This window comes from Solanum stenotomum, chromosome 9, assembly GCF_019186545.1.
Source record: "Solanum stenotomum isolate F172 chromosome 9, ASM1918654v1, whole genome shotgun sequence".
NCBI classification, from domain to species: Eukaryota; Viridiplantae; Streptophyta; class Magnoliopsida; order Solanales; family Solanaceae; genus Solanum; species Solanum stenotomum.
In genome coordinates, this window is record NC_064290.1 from 10,543,267 (window position 1) to 10,566,591 (window position 23,325).

General features: G+C 30.0%; 1 protein-coding gene across 1 annotated transcript; it reads left to right on the forward strand.

Annotated features, from left to right (window-relative positions):
- The first annotated feature begins 12,719 nt into the window (after positions 1-12,719).
- On the forward strand, positions 12,720-23,104 carry LOC125876774 (transcriptional regulator STERILE APETALA-like). The gene is made up of 3 exons (XM_049558018.1): positions 12,720-12,893; positions 20,549-21,098; positions 22,385-23,104. Exons 1-3 carry the CDS (start codon positions 12,720-12,722, stop codon positions 22,966-22,968), a joined length of 1,308 nt encoding a protein of 435 aa, XP_049413975.1. The 3' UTR covers positions 22,969-23,104.
- Positions 23,105-23,325: the final 221 nt, after the last annotated feature.

Sequence of the window (23,325 nt, forward strand, 5' to 3'; positions counted from 1 at the left end):
CTGGTGAATCAGCTTCAACAACTTCAATGTGTCCGAGAAGCCTATGTATTGGTTTAAAATTCCAGTCGGTATGTTTAGCGTTTACAGAGTTTTTGGTGTTAATCCACCAAAATTTGATTGTTGATCTAGTAAGCCTCACTCAACAACATTAAGCACATGAAGAGAACTCCAAATCAAAGTAAACGAGAACTCACAAATGGCAAATGCAAAACTATGAGGAAGTGTATATCAAAAACAAAAGCTCGAGCAGAAGGCCTACAACAGAGACAACAAAATCCCAACACCTTAATCAAATGGATAGAGGTCAGAGCACACAGGATATTAAGAAGCTCTACTCCCTGTTAGATATTTGAGTAAATGCCCATTTAGAAGATCTAATTAACAAGGAAAGAAACAAAAATAGATATACCATCTAATCCATCTAACATCAGATGCTGCTTACTTTTTGAGGCAATGTAGTGCTTGGCATAGTCAGGTTCAACGCGTGGGACTGCACCTTGTGGTGCGAGGCTGGGGTCTGGCATTGGGATTTGTCCAGCAAACCCCTGTCCCCCTGAGCTACATGTTCTGTCCTCCCCTTTCCCAACTTGGCGTATACGTCTTAAATTCTAGATATTTCCTTAATATATAATGTAAAATTGATGAAACGATTCATGAGTCTTGTATTACTAAGCTAGTTACAAAATGATCTTGTAGATATAGCAAAATATATTGTGGACGAAATCTTGACTCTAGAAGGTAATAATAAAATAGACAGACTTTGGTGAATGGTTGAGACATAAAGATTTTAGTGTCAAATCAACATGGAGATAACGACACATTGAACATGAGAATGATATGTATAGATTCTGTATTTGGATAACTGATCATGCCATTCAAATATCTTTCTCTAAGTGAAAGCATGAAAATTTAAGATTTCAATTGACGATAAACTAAGTTGTTACTGAAGTGTTGGATATCAAATGTATGTGAAACCACCATTTTGGTTTGACTGAAACAAGAACTGAATGTAGTTAATAATTTGTGAGAGCTAATTTCACATTATTGTCGTCAAATCAATAACTTACTAGCTCAGTGACTTTACTATTATATTTTAATGTGGCAAAACTTTTTATGACATAATGGATGTATAAACCCTATTTCACGTTATAGGTGATTGGTAAGCTAAGAAAGGCCAATTAGAAGGAAATTTATGTGGTGAAACCATAGTTTGTAGACTTTTAAACACTAAATATAGTTGAAATATAAGAGTTTACTTATGATCTGTGAGAAATATAGGAAAAGAATATTATTGAATTGTTGTTATTGTCTACATTATTACATTGAGACCCTATTTATAGACCCTAGAATACAATCCTTTACCAAGTAGGATACTATTTAGTATTCCTATTTCTATTTCTATTCATATTCCTATTCTAATAGGATTGTATAAACCTATTCCTATTCTTATAGGATTGTATAAACCTATTCCTATTCGAATAGGATTGTATAAACCTATTCATATTCTAACACTCCCCCTCAAGCTAGTGCATATAATTCATGTACCTAGCTNCTATTTGGCAATAAGGCATATATATACGAGTATTTATGGTCTTGGACTTGGAAGTATTCACCAAGGCATCACTTTATTCATTGATGCTGTTTGTTTCATCTCAATTGAATTCACTAAAATTCATCAATATACAAGAAGAATCTTATGTTTCATTTCTAATTCTAAGCAGCAATAACAGGAGAGAGAGCTAACACCCATGACTGATATACCAAATTCCCCATTCCTACGAGTTGATTCGAGGTTACATATAAATTATTCATTCAATCAATTAAACCCCCAACCCTAAGACAGACGAAAATGGGAAAAATTACCTGACTACTAGCAGTGGTATACGAAAATGGATTCAAGAAGCATAACAATGTCTCTACTCATTTGCCAATTTTATTCTCGCCACCATCATCTTCATCGCCTAATTTCAGTGCTACTGTGGAAGAGAAGAGAAGAGAAGAGAGAACAGACTTGTAACCTTCGTTTCGTTTGGGATGAAAACAAAATATCAAAATAAGGCGGTCTTTTTGTGGACATTAGACAAAAGAGCCGTTATTTGTATTGACACGTGGCATTAGATTTCAAATTGCAAGTTGTGTTAAATAAAATAGTTAAGTCAAACTTCTCATATGGTGATGTTTAAGTTACATAAAAAATGCTATTTATCTTGCATTATTTTGTTGTGTTAAATAAAATCGTTATAGTTTAAAAGAAAGGCAAATGCCTTTTATATTTGTTTGATTTGTTTTAACGTGGTACACATTTTTGTATCCCTCCCTTATGGAAAATTCTTTTTATTCGCACTCGATAAGTAGGATATTAGATTGAATCGTGTTATCCCCACTTTCCTCTCACACCAAACAAGATCATAACACAAAGGAGGAAAATAAACCTCAGTCTATTTTCTCCCTCTCTTTTATTTTTCAAATCCTGCACCCTAAAATTGGAGATGTAAAACAAGAAGAAAAATGAGAGCATAGAAGATTCAAAATTACTAGCTTAATTATTGTAGGAGGTTATATGTATTGTCACAAGGGAGCAAATAGCTTGAAAATACGTGTAGAAAATGGCAAATTTGTATTCACTTACATCAACCAATAAATGCATGACATGTGTTTGTACATTAAGGTCTTTCGTTTATCAAATCACTTAATCATGGTAAATTGATATGATTTGATATAAATATCATATGCGAGTAAGTTTTTAGCAATTAAAACTTAAATTACCTATGGCATAACCAAAAATTATATCACTAGCATAGTTGAGATCCCGACGACTCAATATTTACATCATCCATTGTACTTTAAAAAAAATCCTCTTTTTCTTTGCCGTTTTCTTTTTTCCACAAACTAATAAGTGTATTATCCCGTTTCTTTTTTTTTTCCTCTCTCTATATATAAGTCGATGAGTCTCCTTAATATAAGACGGGCCTTTTGCCTTCTTGTTATAACATGTTTGCAAAAAAAAAGTAAAAATCCAGAGCTCCATTTAGCATGATTCTCAGGGTCTCACGAGAATGTATGAGAGGAAAAAGAGGTATCACACATTATCGGGTCTAACAGAATTTTTTTTTCATTCTCAGGGCTTGAACTCGAGACCTCTTATTAAAGGTGGAGGGATTTCAACTATCTCACCACAACCCAATACCTTTTAGATACATAATGATATATAATACTTATAGGAGAGTATTAGCCAATTTAAATTCCTTTTTCATCCCAACTTGTCAAACTCCTACAAGTTGGAACCTTTATCAAAAATAATTATGCAATGATCTATAAGACTATAGTCTATAATAATGCCTGAAATCTCAAAGAATTGCAGTTCTGTACTATTTTATTTCACTTTCTGGTCATTGATTACAAAAATATCAGGAAAAATTACATATTCATACATGATGATGAGTTATTGTCGTTTGAAGGAACCTGATACTTTTCCAAACAAAAAAAATTTAGGTAATTGGGATAATCGATGGAGCTTTTCTCTAAGCTATAACGGCTAACTCAACATTGTATTTAAAAAATTAGGACAAGTTTTTTCAGAGTTATATCAATGAAGTTTTTTCTCTCACTCCTATAACGTCTAATTCTATGTTTTGGAGTAGTATTTCCAAGTAAAAAAAACTAGTGTTTCTAATTTCACTCCTTAATTTGGTTTTGCTTTTTGCCTTATTGAATTTTTATTTATATAAAAGAATGGTTACATTGTAATTTTTTATTCTAATTAAATTTTTTAATTTAAATAATTATTTATTAATTCAAAAGTGAGTCCCGTAAACCTCATTTATTAAAATAATTGAAAATCACGTAAATGTATTAATAGCGATCATGATACGCTATTTTTTGCTAATTCATTTACATATATTTATGTTAAATAATTATAAATATAATTCATGTGCGACTTTATTTATAGCCTTGTTTTGATTCTTTTTTAAGTTTGACATGAATCCATTGATTAAAGTTTCAAAAAACTGAAGTAGGATGAAGTTCAAAAGCTTGTGAAAAGTATATAATCATCACACATGGTGGCTTATGAGGAAAATGCTTGAGATATGCGTATTTATGTGAAAATAATTAAATTAATAAAGTGGTGGAAATATATGCAATAAAGTGAAGTTCTTGTGTAATGATAGAAAATGTATGCTACTTATTAGTTTAGTTAATGCTATTAAGGGGGAAAACAAAGAGTTGTATTGAAGATCACTAATAATGAATAAAACGCATTCCTCAAATGCGATTTAAGAACAATTTGAAATTTTCAAAGTTATACCATTCAACATAAAAATTTATGTCACATATCTCAATATATAATATTATATAACATTATATACTATTTGAATATATAACAAGTGTATAATATCTATATATATCGATTAAAAAAGTGTAAAATTATGAATTCGACGAACTTTATATGTAAAAAAATCTTTTAAACTACACAAAACCCCACAAAAGCTTACAACAACAACAATAATTCTACACTATTTTTCCATAAATTTTAGTTATTATAATCATCTTCAATTATAAATTTATTATATGTTAAAACTTGATTGTTCTTATAACTTTTACATGAATAATCCATTAAAGTTTCGAAAGACTGTGGTAGGATGAAGTTCAAAAGCTCATGAAAGTATACAATGAGCATACCTGGTGGCTTATGAGGAAAATGCTTGAGACTTTATCGCTTCATCACGCAAAAAATTTAACGTATTTGTACTTTTTTATGTTTGACTTGAATAGAAATTAACATGCGTGTTGAATTTTTCAAAAGTACATTTTTAGAGAATTCAACATGAGTTTTTTGGTCGAACTTTTTTGTAGGCATCCATTACGACTTATATTATGGCGTGTGTTGGTTCGAAGGGGCATAGGTCATCATTTTCAAGTTCAAACGAGGTTCGGAATGGGAAATAGGATTTTTTTCATTTTTCGTGTGTTGTTCAGGAATTTTGGGTGATATGTGCATTCGGCGGTTTTTTTTATAAAGTTTTTTGTGGGAGTTCGTGACGACCTGTTTAATGGCATGCTTCAGTTCAGAGCCACCTAATTCAATATGTACCAAAATATATGCTAGTTTATATTATTTTTTTTGCTTTCAAGCAAGGTAAACATTGATTACATTATTTATTAGGTAGTTTTTTGGCTAAAATTATTTGTGGGCGTCTGTAACAACCTATTTAATGGTGTGTGTTGGTTTAGTAAGACAAACATCATCCCCTCTCACCCTCAATTGGTGATAACCTGAACGAAGATCGATGTTAATAACTAGCCCCTTGAAGTTGGTCAAACAAGTCATCAATTCTTAGAAGAGGATACTTGTTCTTAATGGTCACCTTATTCAACTGACGATAATCAATGCACATACGAAGAGACCCATCTTTCTTCCTAACAAACAACACGGGAGCACCCCATGGAGAGATACTCGGTCGGATGAAACCCTTATCCAACAAATCTTTTAATTGCTTTTTCAACTCTTTTAACTCCGCCGGAGCCATTCTATAAGGAGGAATGAAAATAGGTTGTGTATTCGGAAGAAGGTCAATACCAAAATTTATTTCCCGCTCGGGAGGAATATCGGGCAAATCATCGGGGAAAACTTCTGAAAATTCATTAACCACGGGGACCGACTTAAGAGAAGGGGTTTCAGAATCTACATCCCTCACCCTAACAAGATGGTAAAAGCAACCTTTTGAAATCATCCTTCTAGCGTTAAGGTAAGACACAAATTGGCCTCTAGGCATAGAATTTCTCCCCTTCTACTCTAGGATAGGCTCATTCAGGAATTGGAATCTCACCACCCGAGTTCTACAATCAATAGAGGCATAACATGCATGCAACCAATCCATACCAAAAATCACATCAAAGTCTAACATGTCAAGTTCTACCAAGTCAATAAGAGTAACTCTATGGAACCAGGAAACGGTACACCTTCTATAAACCCTCTTAGCCACCATAGAATCACCAATAGGAGTAGAGACCGAAAAAAGATTCTAATAATACATCAGGGAGCATATCAAACTTCATGGCCACATAAGGTGTCACAAAGGACAAAGTAGCACCGGAATCTAACAAGGCATACACATTAAGAAGAAAGAATTTTAACATACTGGTGACTACGTCCGGGAAACTCTCTTGGTCACCTCGGGATTGGAGAGCATAAAAGTTGTTTTACTTCGAGGCGGGGCGGGTTGCGGGTATATGTGATTTTATGTGAGTTCAAACTTAATTTAAACTTTTTATATATTATAAGAGTGATAAAATACTATTTATTAAAATAATTTCTTTAAAACTACTAAAATATTCAAGACGGTAAATGAAAATGGTTCAATAAAAAATAATACAATTTCTTACATGTTTGCCAAGTGACTTCTAAAAAATAATTTTTCAAGTCACTACCTATTAAATTAATACAACTTAGTGAAAAAATGAATTCATTTTTATGAATTATATTTTTTTTTGTATCAAATTTAACTAGAAAAAAATATTTTAAAAAATTATGCGGGGCGGGTTGAAAATAAAAAAAAATGTTATGTAGGGCGGCGTGGTGTGGGGAAAATTAAGAATTTTGCGGGTTAAGCTCAACCCGCCACACCCTCACCCCGCACCGCCCCATTGCCATCCATGTTAGCCCATGGATAGCCTTGGAGCACCCAAAAAAATTTCTGAAAAAACTTTATGGACCTATGTAATGAGTTGGGGAATCATTGCGTATAGTCCCATCATTTTTAAGGCATATTTTCGCATTTATGAGCTAACTTGAGGTGGAATCGATCATTTTATTTTATTTATTTATTGAGAAAAATGGCCAAAAGCCCCCCTAATCTATAACAAGATTTCCAACTACACAATTTAACTTTACGAGAGTCCTATCACTTCTGAATTGTTTAAAACAAAAATAATTACACCATTAAAATGTCACAACTACATTTATGTTGACCTGTGAATTTCACGCGTTTGGCACGTGAAAATTTGATCAATTTTTTTTTTCAATAATTCTTTCCACTTTCTCCTATACTCTCCCAATTCCCTCAAATCCCTGAAATAACTTCTTCTCCCAATTCCTTCAAAATCCTAAAGTAACTTCACCATTACTTTAAACACCAAAGTCTACCAAAATTGGATTGTGAGGAACAAAGATGAATAGTTATAGCGGAGTTCGTCAAGCAATATTAGAGTTTTGCTTGTCAGAGAACCTAAAAAACAAACTAAAAAGATTTGTGCATATCGCTACTTCATCGAGGTTTTGCTTGCTTCGCCAGAGCTTGCTGGTCGGAGAAGTGCAATTGCAAGATTTTGTTGTTGTTGTCATCAACCTCGCTGTGAGTACTGAGGTAGGTCTTCATAGTGGCCGTCTCGAAACAAGAGAGAGAATAGAAGAGAGTCGGAGGGGAGAAATGGTTTTTGCTAGTGGTTTGGGTTTCGCCAAAGGCGTCGATAATGGTGGTTGTTGGTGTAGCATTTCGCCGGCTAGTCGAGCACCAGAAAGAGGGGGGACTTGAAAAACAAACTAAAAAAGTGAGGGGGAGGAAAGAGGGAGGTAGAACAAAGGCAGTAACGATGCCATTAATGGGGGTCAACTGAGACAAGTACTATCCTCTTTTAGATGATTGATTGAAATTTGAGATTGATAATTAAAGGATCTATAAATGAATTAACAAAAAAATATTATCATTTAGGAGTTCAATTGAATTTGATGTAAACCCAGATTGATTATTTTTTTTCAAATCTGATCCAAATCCCTTTTTTGGGTGATATACATAACATTTTATCTTTAATTGATTTCTAAAATTTTTTTTACATGAGAATTTAAAAGTTTGTTTTGAAATCAAGAATGGTGAATCCGATGAAGATGGTGGTGACTAAGACGACTTAGAGATGGTGAATGGTGGAGGAATTTGGTCATTGTTGTTATGGAGAAGAAAGGCGATAAATAAGGAAAAAATATATTTGAAATACCCTCACTTTGCAAGCTAAGCATTTAGGGAGGTAATAATTTTAGTTTTAAACACTTCAGGGGTGATAGGACTCTTGTGAAGTTAAGGTGTGTAGTTGAAAATCTGAATATAGATTGGGAGGAAGGAGGGCATTTTTTTCTATTCATTTTAGTAATGAAAACATTTTATTGAGCTATATGCTTACAAAATTAGATGATCTGATTCAAAGTAGAGAGTTTGTCATTGCTACATTATAGAGAAATGTCTTAATCTTATAATTAGGTGCCACAACCTAATTCAGGTTAATTGCAAAAATAGAATTTGATATTGAAAAAATTCCACCGTTATGCATTCTAGTAAGAAATAGTGTGTCTCAATAAATTTCATGAAGTTTGAGGGCCAATAAAAGCAATTATTCATTTTTTTATCCGGTATCCAATAATCATATTGAAATCTGATAAATATGACTTTGCATCGTATGGAGCCCATTCGTGTAAGCACTCTCTATCAACGATATTTTCATATCATGATAGAGAGAACTTCCCTCGAATGGGCCAAATATTGGATACGAAACATGAGAACCAAAGAATGGATAATTGCATTTAAAGTTACTGACTCTCGAACTTCACAAATTTTATCTTCATGTAATTAATCAAAATCTAATTTATTTATTTTACTTTTATCAAGTCAAAAGTAAAATTGCAATCATTAAACTGTAACTAAATGTTGACTTTGTACTTAGTTTGATTTTTGACAAGGTAGCTTATAAAAAAAAAGTATCTACGAAAGTAATTAAAAAGTGAGAAATATATATATATATATATATATACTAGATTTGTCTGCTCGTGCTAGCACACGTGACACGCCCAACGTATGTAGTGGATTTTCGGTCACGAAAATTGTAAGTATTTGAAAAAAAATGTTTTAAAAGTGAAAAATAATTAAAAATTAGAGTTGTATCCGGCCATACTTATAAGTTGAGATGTCAAAAAGGGTCGGCCTATCCCACCTGACCCAAGCCTTGCTGGCCAAAGAATTTGATGGGCTAGGGCGGGCTGACCCTTCATTTGTGAGGGACTGAAAATGCTCAACCCCACCCAACCCTAGAAAGGTCGAGGGCTGGGGCGGGCTAGCCCTTTTTTTTTGTTTTATTTTTTATTTTTTTTCATTCAAACTTAAAATTCTATAACATCAAGAAAATGAGAAGATTTTCAAATCAAATATGGCAAACAATGGTGTTTTTTCACTAACATGCACTAGCAAAAAATCTAGTGTGATTAGCATGTATCTGTGATACTAGATACGTGAAATACATGTATCTATGTGATGCATCTCAAATATGCGAGCGAGATAAGAGAGTGACGAGCGAGACGAGAGGGAGGCGAGGGTCCGAGATTTGTCTATGTTTCCTAGATACATATGAATCCACTTGGATAGTGTATGTAGAACAAATTAACCTAATTTTGAGTTCATGTATCCCGAGATACATGTATCTAGTGTGATGCATCCCAAATATACGAGCGAGATAAGAGAGTGGCGAGTGAGACGAAAGGGAGGCGAGGGTGCGAGATTTGTCTATGTTTCCTAGATACATGTGAATTCACTTAGATAGTGTATGTACAACAAATTAACCTAATTTTGAGTCCATGTATCCTGAGATACATGTATCTAGATGTAGCAAAATCTGGTAAGATTTGCAATATTACAACAGGAAATGCATTTAAGTAATTAGCTCATATATTAGGAGATTGTTATAAGTTACCCTTAAATAAATAGTTTGGCGTCAAGGGCTTATATGGGTTGGGCTTATAAGCCCTAGTATTAAATGGGCTTGAAAAATCATATCTCAACCCTATCCCAATAAGGGGTTGGGCCGGCCCCATGGGCTAAACCCATTTTGATGGCTCTACTTATAAGTTGTTTTTTGATTTTTTGTGAGAATTTGGAGTGAAGAGACACGAAATCAGGTTTTTTTATATTTTTCAAATTCATGAAAATCTATTTCAAAATTCAACTTCAAGTTGAATTTAATTATTGATATTTTGAATTTTAATTCAATAGGAAGGAAATATTCAACTTCAAGATAGTGTGCAATAAGACAATTTGAACTTTAAGATGATCAGCCTTCTTAACTCAAAATTGAGTAAATTGGACTAAATTCAGCATAAGAAATGATGAACTTATTTTGTATTTTAGTTCACTCCAAATTGTGAATCTAACTACCTATAATAGCTAGCTAAATTCTATGATTAAATTTCCACCAAACATGCTAATTTTGTCTGTTTCGGACTTTTTACATCTTTCCTTATTTTAAATCATGTAAGGAGATAATCAATTTTAATTTTTTAGGTCATTTGCTCATCACAGTAGAAAGGGAGCATGCTTCACATTAATCATTTGTTTTTTTGAATATTCATGTGGTGTCTTAAACCTAATAATCCGATTAATTTCAATTTACACCTTGTGTAAAACTTATTTAAAGAGGAAGTGTTCTCAATCAATAATATTTTCAATTTTAAAACTTCTATTTCAAACTTCTGATCAAGGATGGAGAGATCAAAGATGTAATGATCCATCTCACTATGTCTCTTACGGGTCATTTGGTTGTTTGTTAGAGTTATGCAATATGAATAATTATTTACATATTACCTTTTACAACTTCGTTATAGTGATAATGCTTGTTTGTAAATTTCATGTTTGCTATATGCATGATATTAATGATTATCATAAAGTATTGTACAATATCTGAGTATGAATATAATGTTATAGAAAGGCAATTGTCTTAAAAAAAAGTATTGTTATAATGGATGTCACTGACATTATATGTAGGTAGAATGTTGTTATTGAAAAATAAAAAAAATATAACATGAAAATTTAATTTTGGAGAAAATCAAGCTGTCAGAGAGAAATATTATTATAACGAGTGACATGCTATAATGAGTTTTGATTGTATAACTTAATATCTAATGGGTATGTTGAATTTTATACAAAGCAACTAAAAAGCTACTCCTTGCATTTCTCTTTGTTTGTCATACTTTATTTTTTATTCTATTTTTTTAAAAGAATGACTTTTTTTTGTCAACACTTTAATTCTAGTTTTCTACGTGACATATTTAAGATTACAAAATTAAAAGATATTTTAGTACATTCAACATATTTTTAGTTTATGTCTACAAAATTTGAAAGTTTTCTTTGTTTTCTTAAACATCATTCCAAGTCAAAAACCAACCAAACAAATTGAGACAAAGAAAGTAGTAAACATGATATAAGCTATACTAGTTTTCCTTCACAAGAGACAATTCAGTCTATGTAAATTTGATATACATCGTATTCAACATTATATATAGGATGTATAACTAATTAAACATAACAAATCATGAATTAATAATATTTCTCTATATATCTAAATAAAACTTTAACTTTAAATTAATCTAATTATATAAACTTTTATATCGTATGTTCAATCGGGCCTTTTTTTGTGAGTATACACGGTTGGTAAGCAATAAAATAGAGGAAAAAGAACCGAAAGAAAATGGTTTTTTTCCAATGGTACAACATGTAAAGAAAAAAGAGTTGTCCCACTTGCAATTCCAAACATGTCAAATAACAAGTACACAACACTTGAAGAGCAAATAAAGAAAGTACAGAATCGATTTGAAGCAAAACTAATTAAAGGTATTCCATTTTTCAAAAAAGGAAAAAAAATGAAGACCAAGTTATGTCGATTGGTAGCCGGTAAGAGTTCTATAGATATTAATAATATATGAATTAGTTATAAGAGAATTTATGTACTCTTTCTGTCCCATTTTATGTGAGGTAGTTTGACTCGATACGGAGTTAAGAAAGAAAGGGAGACTTTTAAAACTTGTGGTCCAAAATGAATGATAGAAATTTGTGTGACTGTAAATCATTTCATTAAAGGTAAAATAAACATTTTATAGTCAAATTGTTACTTAATATAGAACTGTGTCATTCTTTTCGAAACTGACTAAAAAGAAAAGTAAGTCACATAAATTGAGCCAGAGGGAGTATTAATTATACAAGCATTAGTTATACATGTTTTGACATAAAATAATGCTTCATCCGTTTTAAAAAAATGAATTAGTTTGATTTGACATAGAGTTTAAAAAAATAAAATAAAAAATTCAATCTTATCGTCATAAATTAAAGTTATGTCAAATGTTACGGTCCTAAACATGTCACGTCGAATACTGAAATTAAAATATTATAAGGGGTCATTCTTTTTTAAATAGACTAAAAAGGAAAATAAAACATTTTTTTTAAAAATGAAGGAGTAATATATAGATTATATCGTAACTTATACTACATGTATTGATTATGTGGGTTTTTAAATTTGTCAACCAAACATCATACTAATTTATACGTGAATAATTTTTATTTTTTTTATCTACTATCAAATATTATATATAAATAACTTATTTTTTATCGAACTGCGAATCAAGTCACTAAATAAATAAAGGACATGTAAAAAACCACCTGAAAAGGTTCATGTAGAATGGAATAAATCAATACAACATTGTTCTCTTCTCATCTTCTTGTGAATGTGGTCCGAACCATGTTCTCCCTTCAAATTCTTCTTTGCGACTTTTTATAATCTCAATTGATTACTATAGGGTTCAGAGTTCAGGGTTCAGGAGTAGAAACTCGTGTACCAGTTTGACTTTTATTTCCAAATTATAATAAGAGGTTTAGTATCAAAATTATATTTTGATCATACTACTCGATCTAATCATGTCATCTTCAGAAGAAGTTGGAGGAGGACGGAGACGTCGACGTAGAGGTGGAGGAAATAATGGTGTTTGGCCAGAGCCATTCTTGGAGGCATTGGCTACACAAATGGCTATTAATGCTTCTAGTTCCATTAATCGTCTTGCTGCTGCTCAAGCACTCTCAAATCTTTTTCAGGTACACATACCTGTCTTCGTTTTCCCTGTCTGGTGTGGTCTTCCATTGTCCATATGATATTTTTAGAATTTAATATATTATCGATATAATAATAATAATTATAGCTACTCCATAAAATTGTATAATAAGTTGTATATAACATGACATGTATTACTAGTATTTATATTATAGATGAATTCAGAATTTAAAATTTATTAAATTTATTTAAATCAATATCGAATATTGTAACTCGGCCCTTGAGTTGTGAATTAAGCTAAGGTACATTATTATGAAATTAATAATGGGGTTTTGAGTAATTGGTCAGGCGTAATCAAGTATGTTTGTATTAGAGATAATATAATGATTTTGTAAGATAATGAGTATTATATAGTTTGGTCAAATGGAACCCGTGATCAATAAATAAATAATAGGTATAGATTATAGATTATAGTATAGTATATAAAAAATATTAGAGATAAAATTGCATTAAATAATACTATTTCTGAAAAAGTATGATCAGTGCATATAAATGAAATGTTGAAAGTAACCTGTTATGACTGGCATTAGGATGACGAATTTTAGCAGCAGAAAAAAAGTCTTTTGAGGAACTCTATTAGCTAGCTGTACTTGTACATCAGAAACTGCTCTGTCTAATTAGCCCACCAACATATATCTCTTTTCTTTCTCTTTTTTTTTTATCCGCATATTGTATTTATATTAAAATTTGACTAAATTTAAATTTACATTGGAAAGTTTCATATCGAAGGGTAAAACACTATCTAATAAAGGTGACTTTGTACCAAGTGGACTCGAACCCAAAATGAGTATTTATCACTTCACCACAATTTTTGTTGGTCAGAAACATATATCTCTTATTGCTTCATCGACTCCCTAAAATATCATTCCCTTCATCTCAATTTACGTGATACCATTTGACTTGACACAAAATTAAAAAAAAGAAGAAAATGACTTTTAAAATTTATGATTTAAAATGTTATTTGATCATTTATCTAACTATAAATCATATCATTATGAATAAAAACATAATTTTTAAGTTTAATTATATATTTGCAAGGGACCCTATTTTCAATAATAAAAAGATGACAGTATTTTTAAGACAGATATATCACATAAATTAGAATATAAAAAATACTATTATATTTATATTGAATTTTTAAAAAATAATACATAACATAAATTCACATCTAATAAAATTATTTGATAATAATCGGTCGCTAAAAAGAATGAGCCACAATTTAAGTAGGGATGATGTACTCTTCTTGCTCAATTTATGTGTTTTTATTCAGATTTCAAATTTTACATATTTTAAAACTAGTACATCAAAAATTATAAGTCACAATAATTAACAATTCAAAATATTTTTAAAATATAAAAAAAATGAATATCAATAAATAAATTGAAATGAAAAAAATATTACGTTCGCAAATCGATATTTTAAAAGAGTCTTGACCTAAGGTTTGTCTTTTCTTTGGACAGTCGTTTTCTAGGATTTTGTTGTATCTATGCCAAAAAAGTTCTTTTGGTTAAAATTTGAATTCCTTTCCTTTTCATTGCATGATCCTTTTTTAGCTCTAGATATTAGAAATCCCTACAACTTTTTTGACTCAACTTTCTAAAGATATATACATAATATATATATATCACTCCATTATTAAATGCACTTTTTTTTATTTGCCCATATATAGCACTAGCTTGTACTCCTATATATTACTCTAAAAAGATGTCGAAGGAGACCGTTGAGTCCTCCTTTTTATTGACATCATTACTAATAAGTACAAATTTAACTTTGTATACTTAGTTAAAGGCGTGGATTAAAAATATTTATATGTAATTAACTAAATATGTGACTTGTCTTTTTCGGTTATATAGATACATGTGATAAGATGAGATATTTTACGATAAATTTATATTATTAATCAAATTAGTAATCTTAGATATCCCATCTTATCTCATATAAAACTTGACATTATTTTATCTCACCTTTCAAATAGAATAATCTCGAAATAATTTAATCTCCATATGAAACCGGCTGATGATATATATGGCTTTTCATGAGTATTATCCATTGGGTTATATCATATGTTTTCTGGGTATTATTCTCTATTTGGTAGGTAGCTTAAGGGGAAAAATAAATAATAGAGGTTACTTTTTTTCAGAATTTACCTACCAAATCTAAGCATTATATAGGGAAACATACGTAAATATAACATAATGAAGAAAATATTTATTATTTATAGTAATAATTTTTTTTTTTCACTTGTTCTCTATAGCATATTATAGAGAACAATTTATAAATCACATATAATACAAATTTTATTGATGGATAATATATTTTTTTACACATTTTAATATAATGTGTCAATTTCTTACCAAACAAGTATAATACATTTAAAAACAATTATAATTATTACATACATAATTCACTTTTAATACATATTGCAGATTTAACATAGTATTGCTATAAATGATAATAAATATAAAATATTGCTGAAATCAGTAATTATTTATTAAAATGTATTATATACTCTTGATTCATTTTGTAATTATGATAGAGTAATTATTTGAGTATTTTGTTTTTTTTTTTGTGAATAATAGGGCATTAATTGTTTATTGGTTGGTTTCCAATGAAAACTGTTACTATCAGATCTGTTTACATATCTAGTATGGTATAGTATGAATTGAAATGAAGAGCTTGTTACAGATTCTTTATTTGTATACTTGTCAGTACAGCTAATTAACAACATATAATAATAATAATTCTCTGTGATAAACTTGTATAACACAAGTAAATTAAAGATCCCTTTTATTTAATAAGAAAGAGTTGCTCAGATAATAAAGATCCTGAATTTTTAGAAAATGAAGTCCCTTTTTATTGTATTTTGAAGGGTTAAATCATTTGATATTCAGAATTCGTAAATTTGATTTGATTGATTCAAACTCATACAATAGACTTACTTAAGGATTAAGGGATTGATATCCATTATTTAAAAAAAAAAAAAAAAACTCAAAAATAACATATGTCTTCATTTTTTTTTTCGTCTGTCATGCCAATGTCAAGTGTAATATACGTACTTTGAAAGTTTGAATTATAGTGAAACAAGTGTTCAACTGATTCACTTGAGCCCTAATACATGTCTACAAGTGTTTAATAGGTACACGACTTAATTAAAATATACACGTAAAGAATCATATTAATTTTAAGTTTATCGATATTTATTCCGACTATATATTAAGTGAAATTAATTTATTAAAAAAGGCAAGCATGCCTTGCGCATTCCTTGTGTCATGTGTAAAATAAGTCTTTCCAGTTGTCAATTTCTGCCCCCTCTTCCTCCAACCTTATCCATATATGATAATAATTATAACAATAATACTAGAATAAATACTTGTATATCTTATAATATCCTTTTCACTATTAAAAATTACTACACTATTTTTATTGAAATTTCTTAGAAAAAATAATAATAATATTTTCATATGAAATATTAGAAAGCTTTTCAATATTTCAATAAGTATATATGTTTCAAATGGAATATATATTTTATAACACAATTTTTTTATTAATAATAAATATATCCTCTTTCTTTAACAAGAAACATGATCTTCTTTCTCCTTGTCAAAATAGTACAATTACTTTTCTCTGACAATTTCATATTATAGGCCTGATTAATTTCAATTTGTAAAAGAGAAATTGATAATTAAGCATATATATTAACTTTCTTTATCAAAAGCTTATCTGTAGTTATAGTTCTATTCTTAGAATTCTTAATTTTTAATTAAGAGTAAAGAGACTTTAACTAAATTCAAGTAAGGATAAATCTATCATTGAAGTTCCAGGATCGATAGAACTTAATGATTTTTGTTTAAGTTTCTTATTTATTTTTAAAATATATTAAGTATATATTACTAAAAATAATAAATTTAAAATTTTGAATTGCCAGTGATGGGAGTTGAGTGTATTTTAAAATAAAAGCTGAAGGAGTGTGGAGAGACAGTAACCTTTTCTTGGAAATGAAAGAGAAAAAAAGGAGATGTGTCTATTCATCTTTATATATATATATATATATATATATTATTTATTTATTTATTTTTTGTAGTATTAGTATTTTCAAAAATTATTTAGACATAAAATTGTCAGAAGTTTGAAATTCAGAAAACTTCAAAAACTGTTTTTTTTTTTGAAATATATATATATATATATATTTTTATTTATTTATTTTTATTTTTTTATTTTTTTTTGTATTATTAGTATTTTCAAAAATTATTTAGACATAAAATTGTCAGAAGTTTGAAATTCAGAAAACTTCAAAAACTGTTTTTTTTTTTGAAAAATACAAAAACTTTTGTATTGATGGTTAATGCGATTACTGAATTCCTTGTATGATTCAAGACACTTTTCCTTCCTTAGAGCTAGTTAGAGTGAGTTAGTCGCAAATTCTAATTTTACATCGCAAAAATCTAATTTTACATGATAATAGAGCATGATTCATCTTACTCAATATTGAGCTCTCGAACTTAAAATTATCCATGCACTAAGAGCCCGTTTGGACAGACTTTAAAAGGTAGCTTTTAAGTCGAAAATAAAAAGTCAAATTGAATGACTTTTAAGTAAAAAAAATAAAAAGTAATGGAGACTTAATTTTAGTTTTTGATTTATTTTAAGCCATTTTTTACCTTATCAAATACTTTCTAACTTATTTTAAATTATTTTTTATATTTATCAAACACTTTCAAAAGTAAAATACTAACTTAAAAGTAGGTTTGATCAACTTTTAAGTCAATTCAAACACCATTTAAATGTTACGCATTAGGCGTGAGGTAGGATGTTGAAAGAATGATAAAAATTCTTACATTGATGATTAGTGAGATGACAAAACTTGAAGAGTTTTTTTTTCTTTAAGCTAACTTTTGAGGTATGAGTTAAATTCAAAACTTAATAAAATTATTTATAGTCACACAAATATTTATAACTTATTTTAAATCAAAAAAATTTTAAATCTTTTTTTTTCTTTCTGAAACTTTGTATCAAATCAAATTAATTAACTCATATAAATTGAAACAGAGAAAGTATTTAATTTCACAATATTTATCACTGACATGAGATGTGATGGAGTAGTTATCTTCTTCGTTTCTTTCCCCTTGATATTGATAGTAGCTAGGTATGATGAGTACCTAATTACTAGTAATAAATAGCCTACTATTTTCCTACTCTTTTTTATCTTCTGACTATCACTGCATGCCTTTCCTTTTATTCTAATCATGCAATAAATTTACAACTATTTTTCTTCTTACAAGATACCTTTTCTTCAAATAGCACTCATTTTTTATATTCCTTTTCTTCCAATTAAAAGGAATGACAGTTCAATATTACTACAAAATAACTAACTGTAAATTAGACTTCTTATAAGTTTTAATTACTCGCTCCATTTTAAAAAAATGATCTTTTCTTTTTTTAACAAAATATTTTAATTTCATGTTTAAGATAACAAGATTAAAGAATATTTTAATACACTTGACATAATTTTAATTTAGAATGAGAAGATTGAAAAGATTTATTTACTTTTTAAAACTTCGTGTCAAGTCGAACTAGATCATTCTTTTTAAAATAAACAAAATAATATTGTTTTGATTACACACATGTTATGGGCATATCACGTGAAGGAATATATCGTTTCCCATGTGTTGGGGGCGTGCCTGCCATGAGGGGCTGTTTTGTACTTTCCCTAACCTTCTTCTAAGCTAATATGTTTCGTTTTAATTTACATTATGTAGTTTAATTTGATCTAGAGTTTAATAAAGATAGACTTTTGAAATTGTTATTTAGAATAAGTTATACATATTTGTGTGAGTATAGTACATAAATATGACTGTTACCTTTGTCAAAAAAAAAATAGTACATAAATATGCCTTTTAACTTAGCTTCATTTTATATTTATATTTTTCAATTTTAGATGTGTACAAGTACACTTAAATTTATACGAAGTTAAACAAATAGACACACATGTCCTACGTAGAATTTTACATGATAATTTATATCCTACGTGTATTGTGCTACATAAGATTCATGTGTCTACTTGTTCAACATTTTCAAATTTTAATTGTTTACTTGTGTACACTAAAAGTTTGAGGGCATAAATGTAAAACGAGACCAAATTAAAAGGCACATTTATGTATTATGTCATTTATGTGACTATAAATTAAATGTTTTCACTAAAATATATTCAACAATTTGAATTTAAATTATTACTATTAAATATATAAATATATCATTCTTTTTAAAACTGACTAAAAAATGAATCATATAATTTGAGCCAAAAGTGTATGATATTTAATTTGAGTTATGAATTTATTGACATTTTAAACTTGTAAACTTCAAATATATGAAATTCTCCTGTAGTTTGACTTATCAAACAGTGACATTAGCTATCTAAAATTCTGACTACGCCATTACTTCCACAAATATTAACCTTATCTTAACTTAATACATAATTTGTCTCAACATGAATTAGCATCATGTCTTTTTCTAGCTGTGACCCTGCATGCATGCATGCCTCTCTGCTTGAAAACGCTTGGATTTTGAAAACAATTTTTGTTTCTTTTTAATAATTTGAGATGGACATGCCATTAGCTACACTTTTTAGACTTCTCACTGTGTTGGTGTAGGTGCAATATATAGCTGATATTGATCTATAGTAGCTTTGTTACAGGTGACAAGTACCAATTAATTACTCCCTCCGTCCCATTTTATATGAGGTACTCTGACTCGATACGAAATTTAAGAAAGAAAGGACGACTTTTAAAACTTGTGATCCACAATGAATGATAAAAATTTGTGTGGTTGTAAATCATTTCATTAAGGGTAAAATAAATATTTTATAGTTAGATTGTTACTTTATATAAAAATGTGTCATTTTTTTTGAGACCGACTAAAAATGAAAGTGAGTCACATAAATTGGGACAGAGGGAGTAGTATGTAATCTCTCCTTCCATATTTACTTGTTCACTATATTAAATATAGATATTTAATTTTATTTATCCAACTTAGAAAATCAAAAGACAATTTATTATTTTATGCCTATTCTACGTTCATTAGAAAGTACTATTTACTTGAATGATATAATAAAACTAATATTTTGTTTATTGCTTAGGTATATATGTTTCACTATGTATTAGTTTATGCATGAAATGAAACAAAATATTGTAAAGAGAAGCCATGAAATACTTTTCATTATGTTTTAATTTATGTATCGTATTCGTACGTACTTTTTAAAATTGTAACAAAAATATTCCTCTGTCCCAATTTATATGATACATTTCGTTTTTCAAAATTCAAGCATTTTAAGTTTGACATGGAGTTTGCGCATGAAATCTTCAACTTTTTGAATTAAATTTTATATATTTGTAAACTACGTAAAAAGTATTGTAAGTCACAATAATTAACAATTCAAAAATATTTAAAAGATATATAAAAAATTACTCCAAAGATAAAATTATTTGAATCTTGAAATTAGAAATAGAGGGAGTAGCTTATACAAGTTTAAACGTCATAAACTTCAAAAGTTGTCTGACTTTTTTTAGTAACGTATCATAAAATATTGTTACATTACGTATTATTTCTTAACGTATTCTAATTTTGGTACAACAATATTTTCCAGGTTTGTTCAACATGGAGAGCAGTGTCCCGGTCCGATCTTCTATGGCAAAACTTGAGCAACCGTATATGGAACCGCCGCCATCTTCTCCGTCCAACATGGCACGACGAATACGTATATTGGCACCGTACTTCCAATAATTTCCGTCACCGTAGATACGTATACCGTACTCTCCATTTTGTACCAGCAAACAATAACGACGATAACAACGATGGTCTCTCTTGTCGGCGTATCGCGTTATCTGATCGCCATTTAGCTGCCGGATTCTCCGATGGATCGGTTCAATTGTTTCATCTACCATCTAGGGCTCATTTGTCTACATATCATCCGCAACAACGTGACCGGCTCGGCCGGTATTCTAGGGCTATTTCGGGAATTATTTTGTCGGATGAGAAACTTGTGTTTGCGTCATTGGATGGTGATATACATGTGGTGGTGATCGGTGGGGCAGATGCTGATCCACCTCGCCGTGCACATTTAGGAGATGTGGTGAATGACGGCGCTTTGGTGGATTTCACCGGTCGTGACCGGTGGTGGGTCGGCCTTTATGCAGGTGATTTTATTCATAACTTGCCTTACTATTTTATTTTTTTAGCGTAATTTAACTTGACATAAAATTTAATAAATTGGACTAATAATGACATAGTGTCTTATGTACGGCAGTTGCTAACAGTTGACTTTTGTATGTATTCAAATTAGAAAGGTTAATTGATTATTTATTATAAAATATTTAAAATGGAGTCGTTAGAGATAAACAAGTCAAATATATTGACCAACTAACTAATTATGAAAGAATGTCGGTTATTATGATGCTAAAAGTGTAACATAATAATTTGCTTTTGAGATCGGACGGGAAGATTTCTTAAAGGAGGCTTAATTTTTCCTTGACCAATGTTTCCTTTTTAGGAAAAAACAAAACAACAAAAGTATTTTAGTTTTTACTAATCCCTTCACGCTATCTAGTTTGACTTCACATGGAGTTTAAGAAAGAAAAAACACTTTTAATATTTGTATTCTAAAATAGGCGATATATGTTTGTATGACTATAATTTCATTAGGGATAAAATGAGTATTGTAAAGTTGAATTGTTACTAAATATAGAAATATATTATTTATTTGAGATTGACTAAAAGAAAAGTAAATCGTATAAATTGGGACGAAGTATAATATATTGTGGGCCTTGAATAAAAATGATAAATTATCTATAATTTTTAAAGAACAAGTGAAAATAGATGTACAGTAAATAACTAAAAATGGGTGGAGGAGTAGTTTTTAGAGTAAAATAACTTCTATTATAGGGGATTTGTGTTTGTACTCTTAGAAAATAAGCTTTCTCAACCCGGCTTTTATAGTATTGGGGTCTAGGGATGAGTAAAAAAATTAAATTAAAGAAAATTAATATCTATGTAGGTGTCACGTAGGAGTTACGTAGAATAATATATGGGGTTATATGGAACTTAATTAATAGTTTGAAAGGTAAATATGAACTCAACGTTGGATGGTAGGAGCAAATATAACAAAAAAATATAACGAAGATAAGTATAACAATTTTCTAAGAGTAAAAAGTACAATATGACCATTTTCCCATCCATCAAAGCAGAACTTTGAAGTTTATTAACTTTTTGAATGTAATTTAGTCAGCGTCTAACGTTAAATTAGTTGGGCTGAATTACTATAAAGAATAATTACCAATATTAATTTCTCATCATTACTCTACCATGATGATAATTGCTAAAATCAATTAGGATTTTCATAAATTACGATAATTTGTAGCGTGATCCAATTTTTATTATGTTTACTAAATTAAAATGTCTTCTTTTCTTTGGACAAATATTTCAGGTGTACCGGGTCGGGCATTTCACGTATGGAATAGTGAAACGGAGCAACTAATCTTCGCCGAAGGCGATTTAACCGATCCCGAGGCAGTAACCGGTTGGCACCTTCTAACCGAGTTAACCGACCTCGTTGGCCGAGTCTATGTCACAGCCCATGACACTGCTGTGGCATGTACCGGCCCACGACTCGTTGTTATAGACTTACATAACCAAGGGTTGATCCTCCAAGAAAGATCCTTCCAACAAGAGCTCATTGTAGGATCTTTCGAAGCCACGAGCAAGTCGCTCGTGGTGGTGGATGGACGGGGTGTTGCCACCGTCCGTCGGACTGAGGATTTGGATGAATCGTGTAGGTTTAACGTGCGAGGCACGTCGCGACGGGGGGTGGTTGGAAGCATGAATAGTAGTGGATATGGTGTAATGTGTGTGGGAGAGGTTATTAGGGTTTGGGAAGTAGAAAATGGAGTGTATCTTTATAGTTTAAGGGAAAGAATAGGGGAAGTAAATGCCATGCATGCAAATGAAAGGCATATAGTTGCTTGTTCTAGTGATGGTACAATTCATTTGTGGGATTTTGGGGCTCAATAATTAATTAATATGGGGATTACTTAATATTAATTAGGACATTGGAGTTTCCTAATTGGTATAGTAGAAAACAATTAAACAAGGCTAAGTAGGGTTTAATTAAGGACTTGCCTTTTTATGTAGGAATTAAACAATGATATGTAGGACTTGTTTCCTCTTTGTTTTTGGCCATTTATGTCATGTTCATGTTTTAGCTTTTCAAAATTATTATAGATTAATTGTATCATTGTATTCGAAAGAAAAATATCACGTTCTTCATGAGAAACTTTTATTGCACTCACACAAATGCATGTTATGATATGTTATTAAAACTATAAGTTTTTTTTTTTTTTTTTTACCTTCCGTAGGAGCTCCCACCCC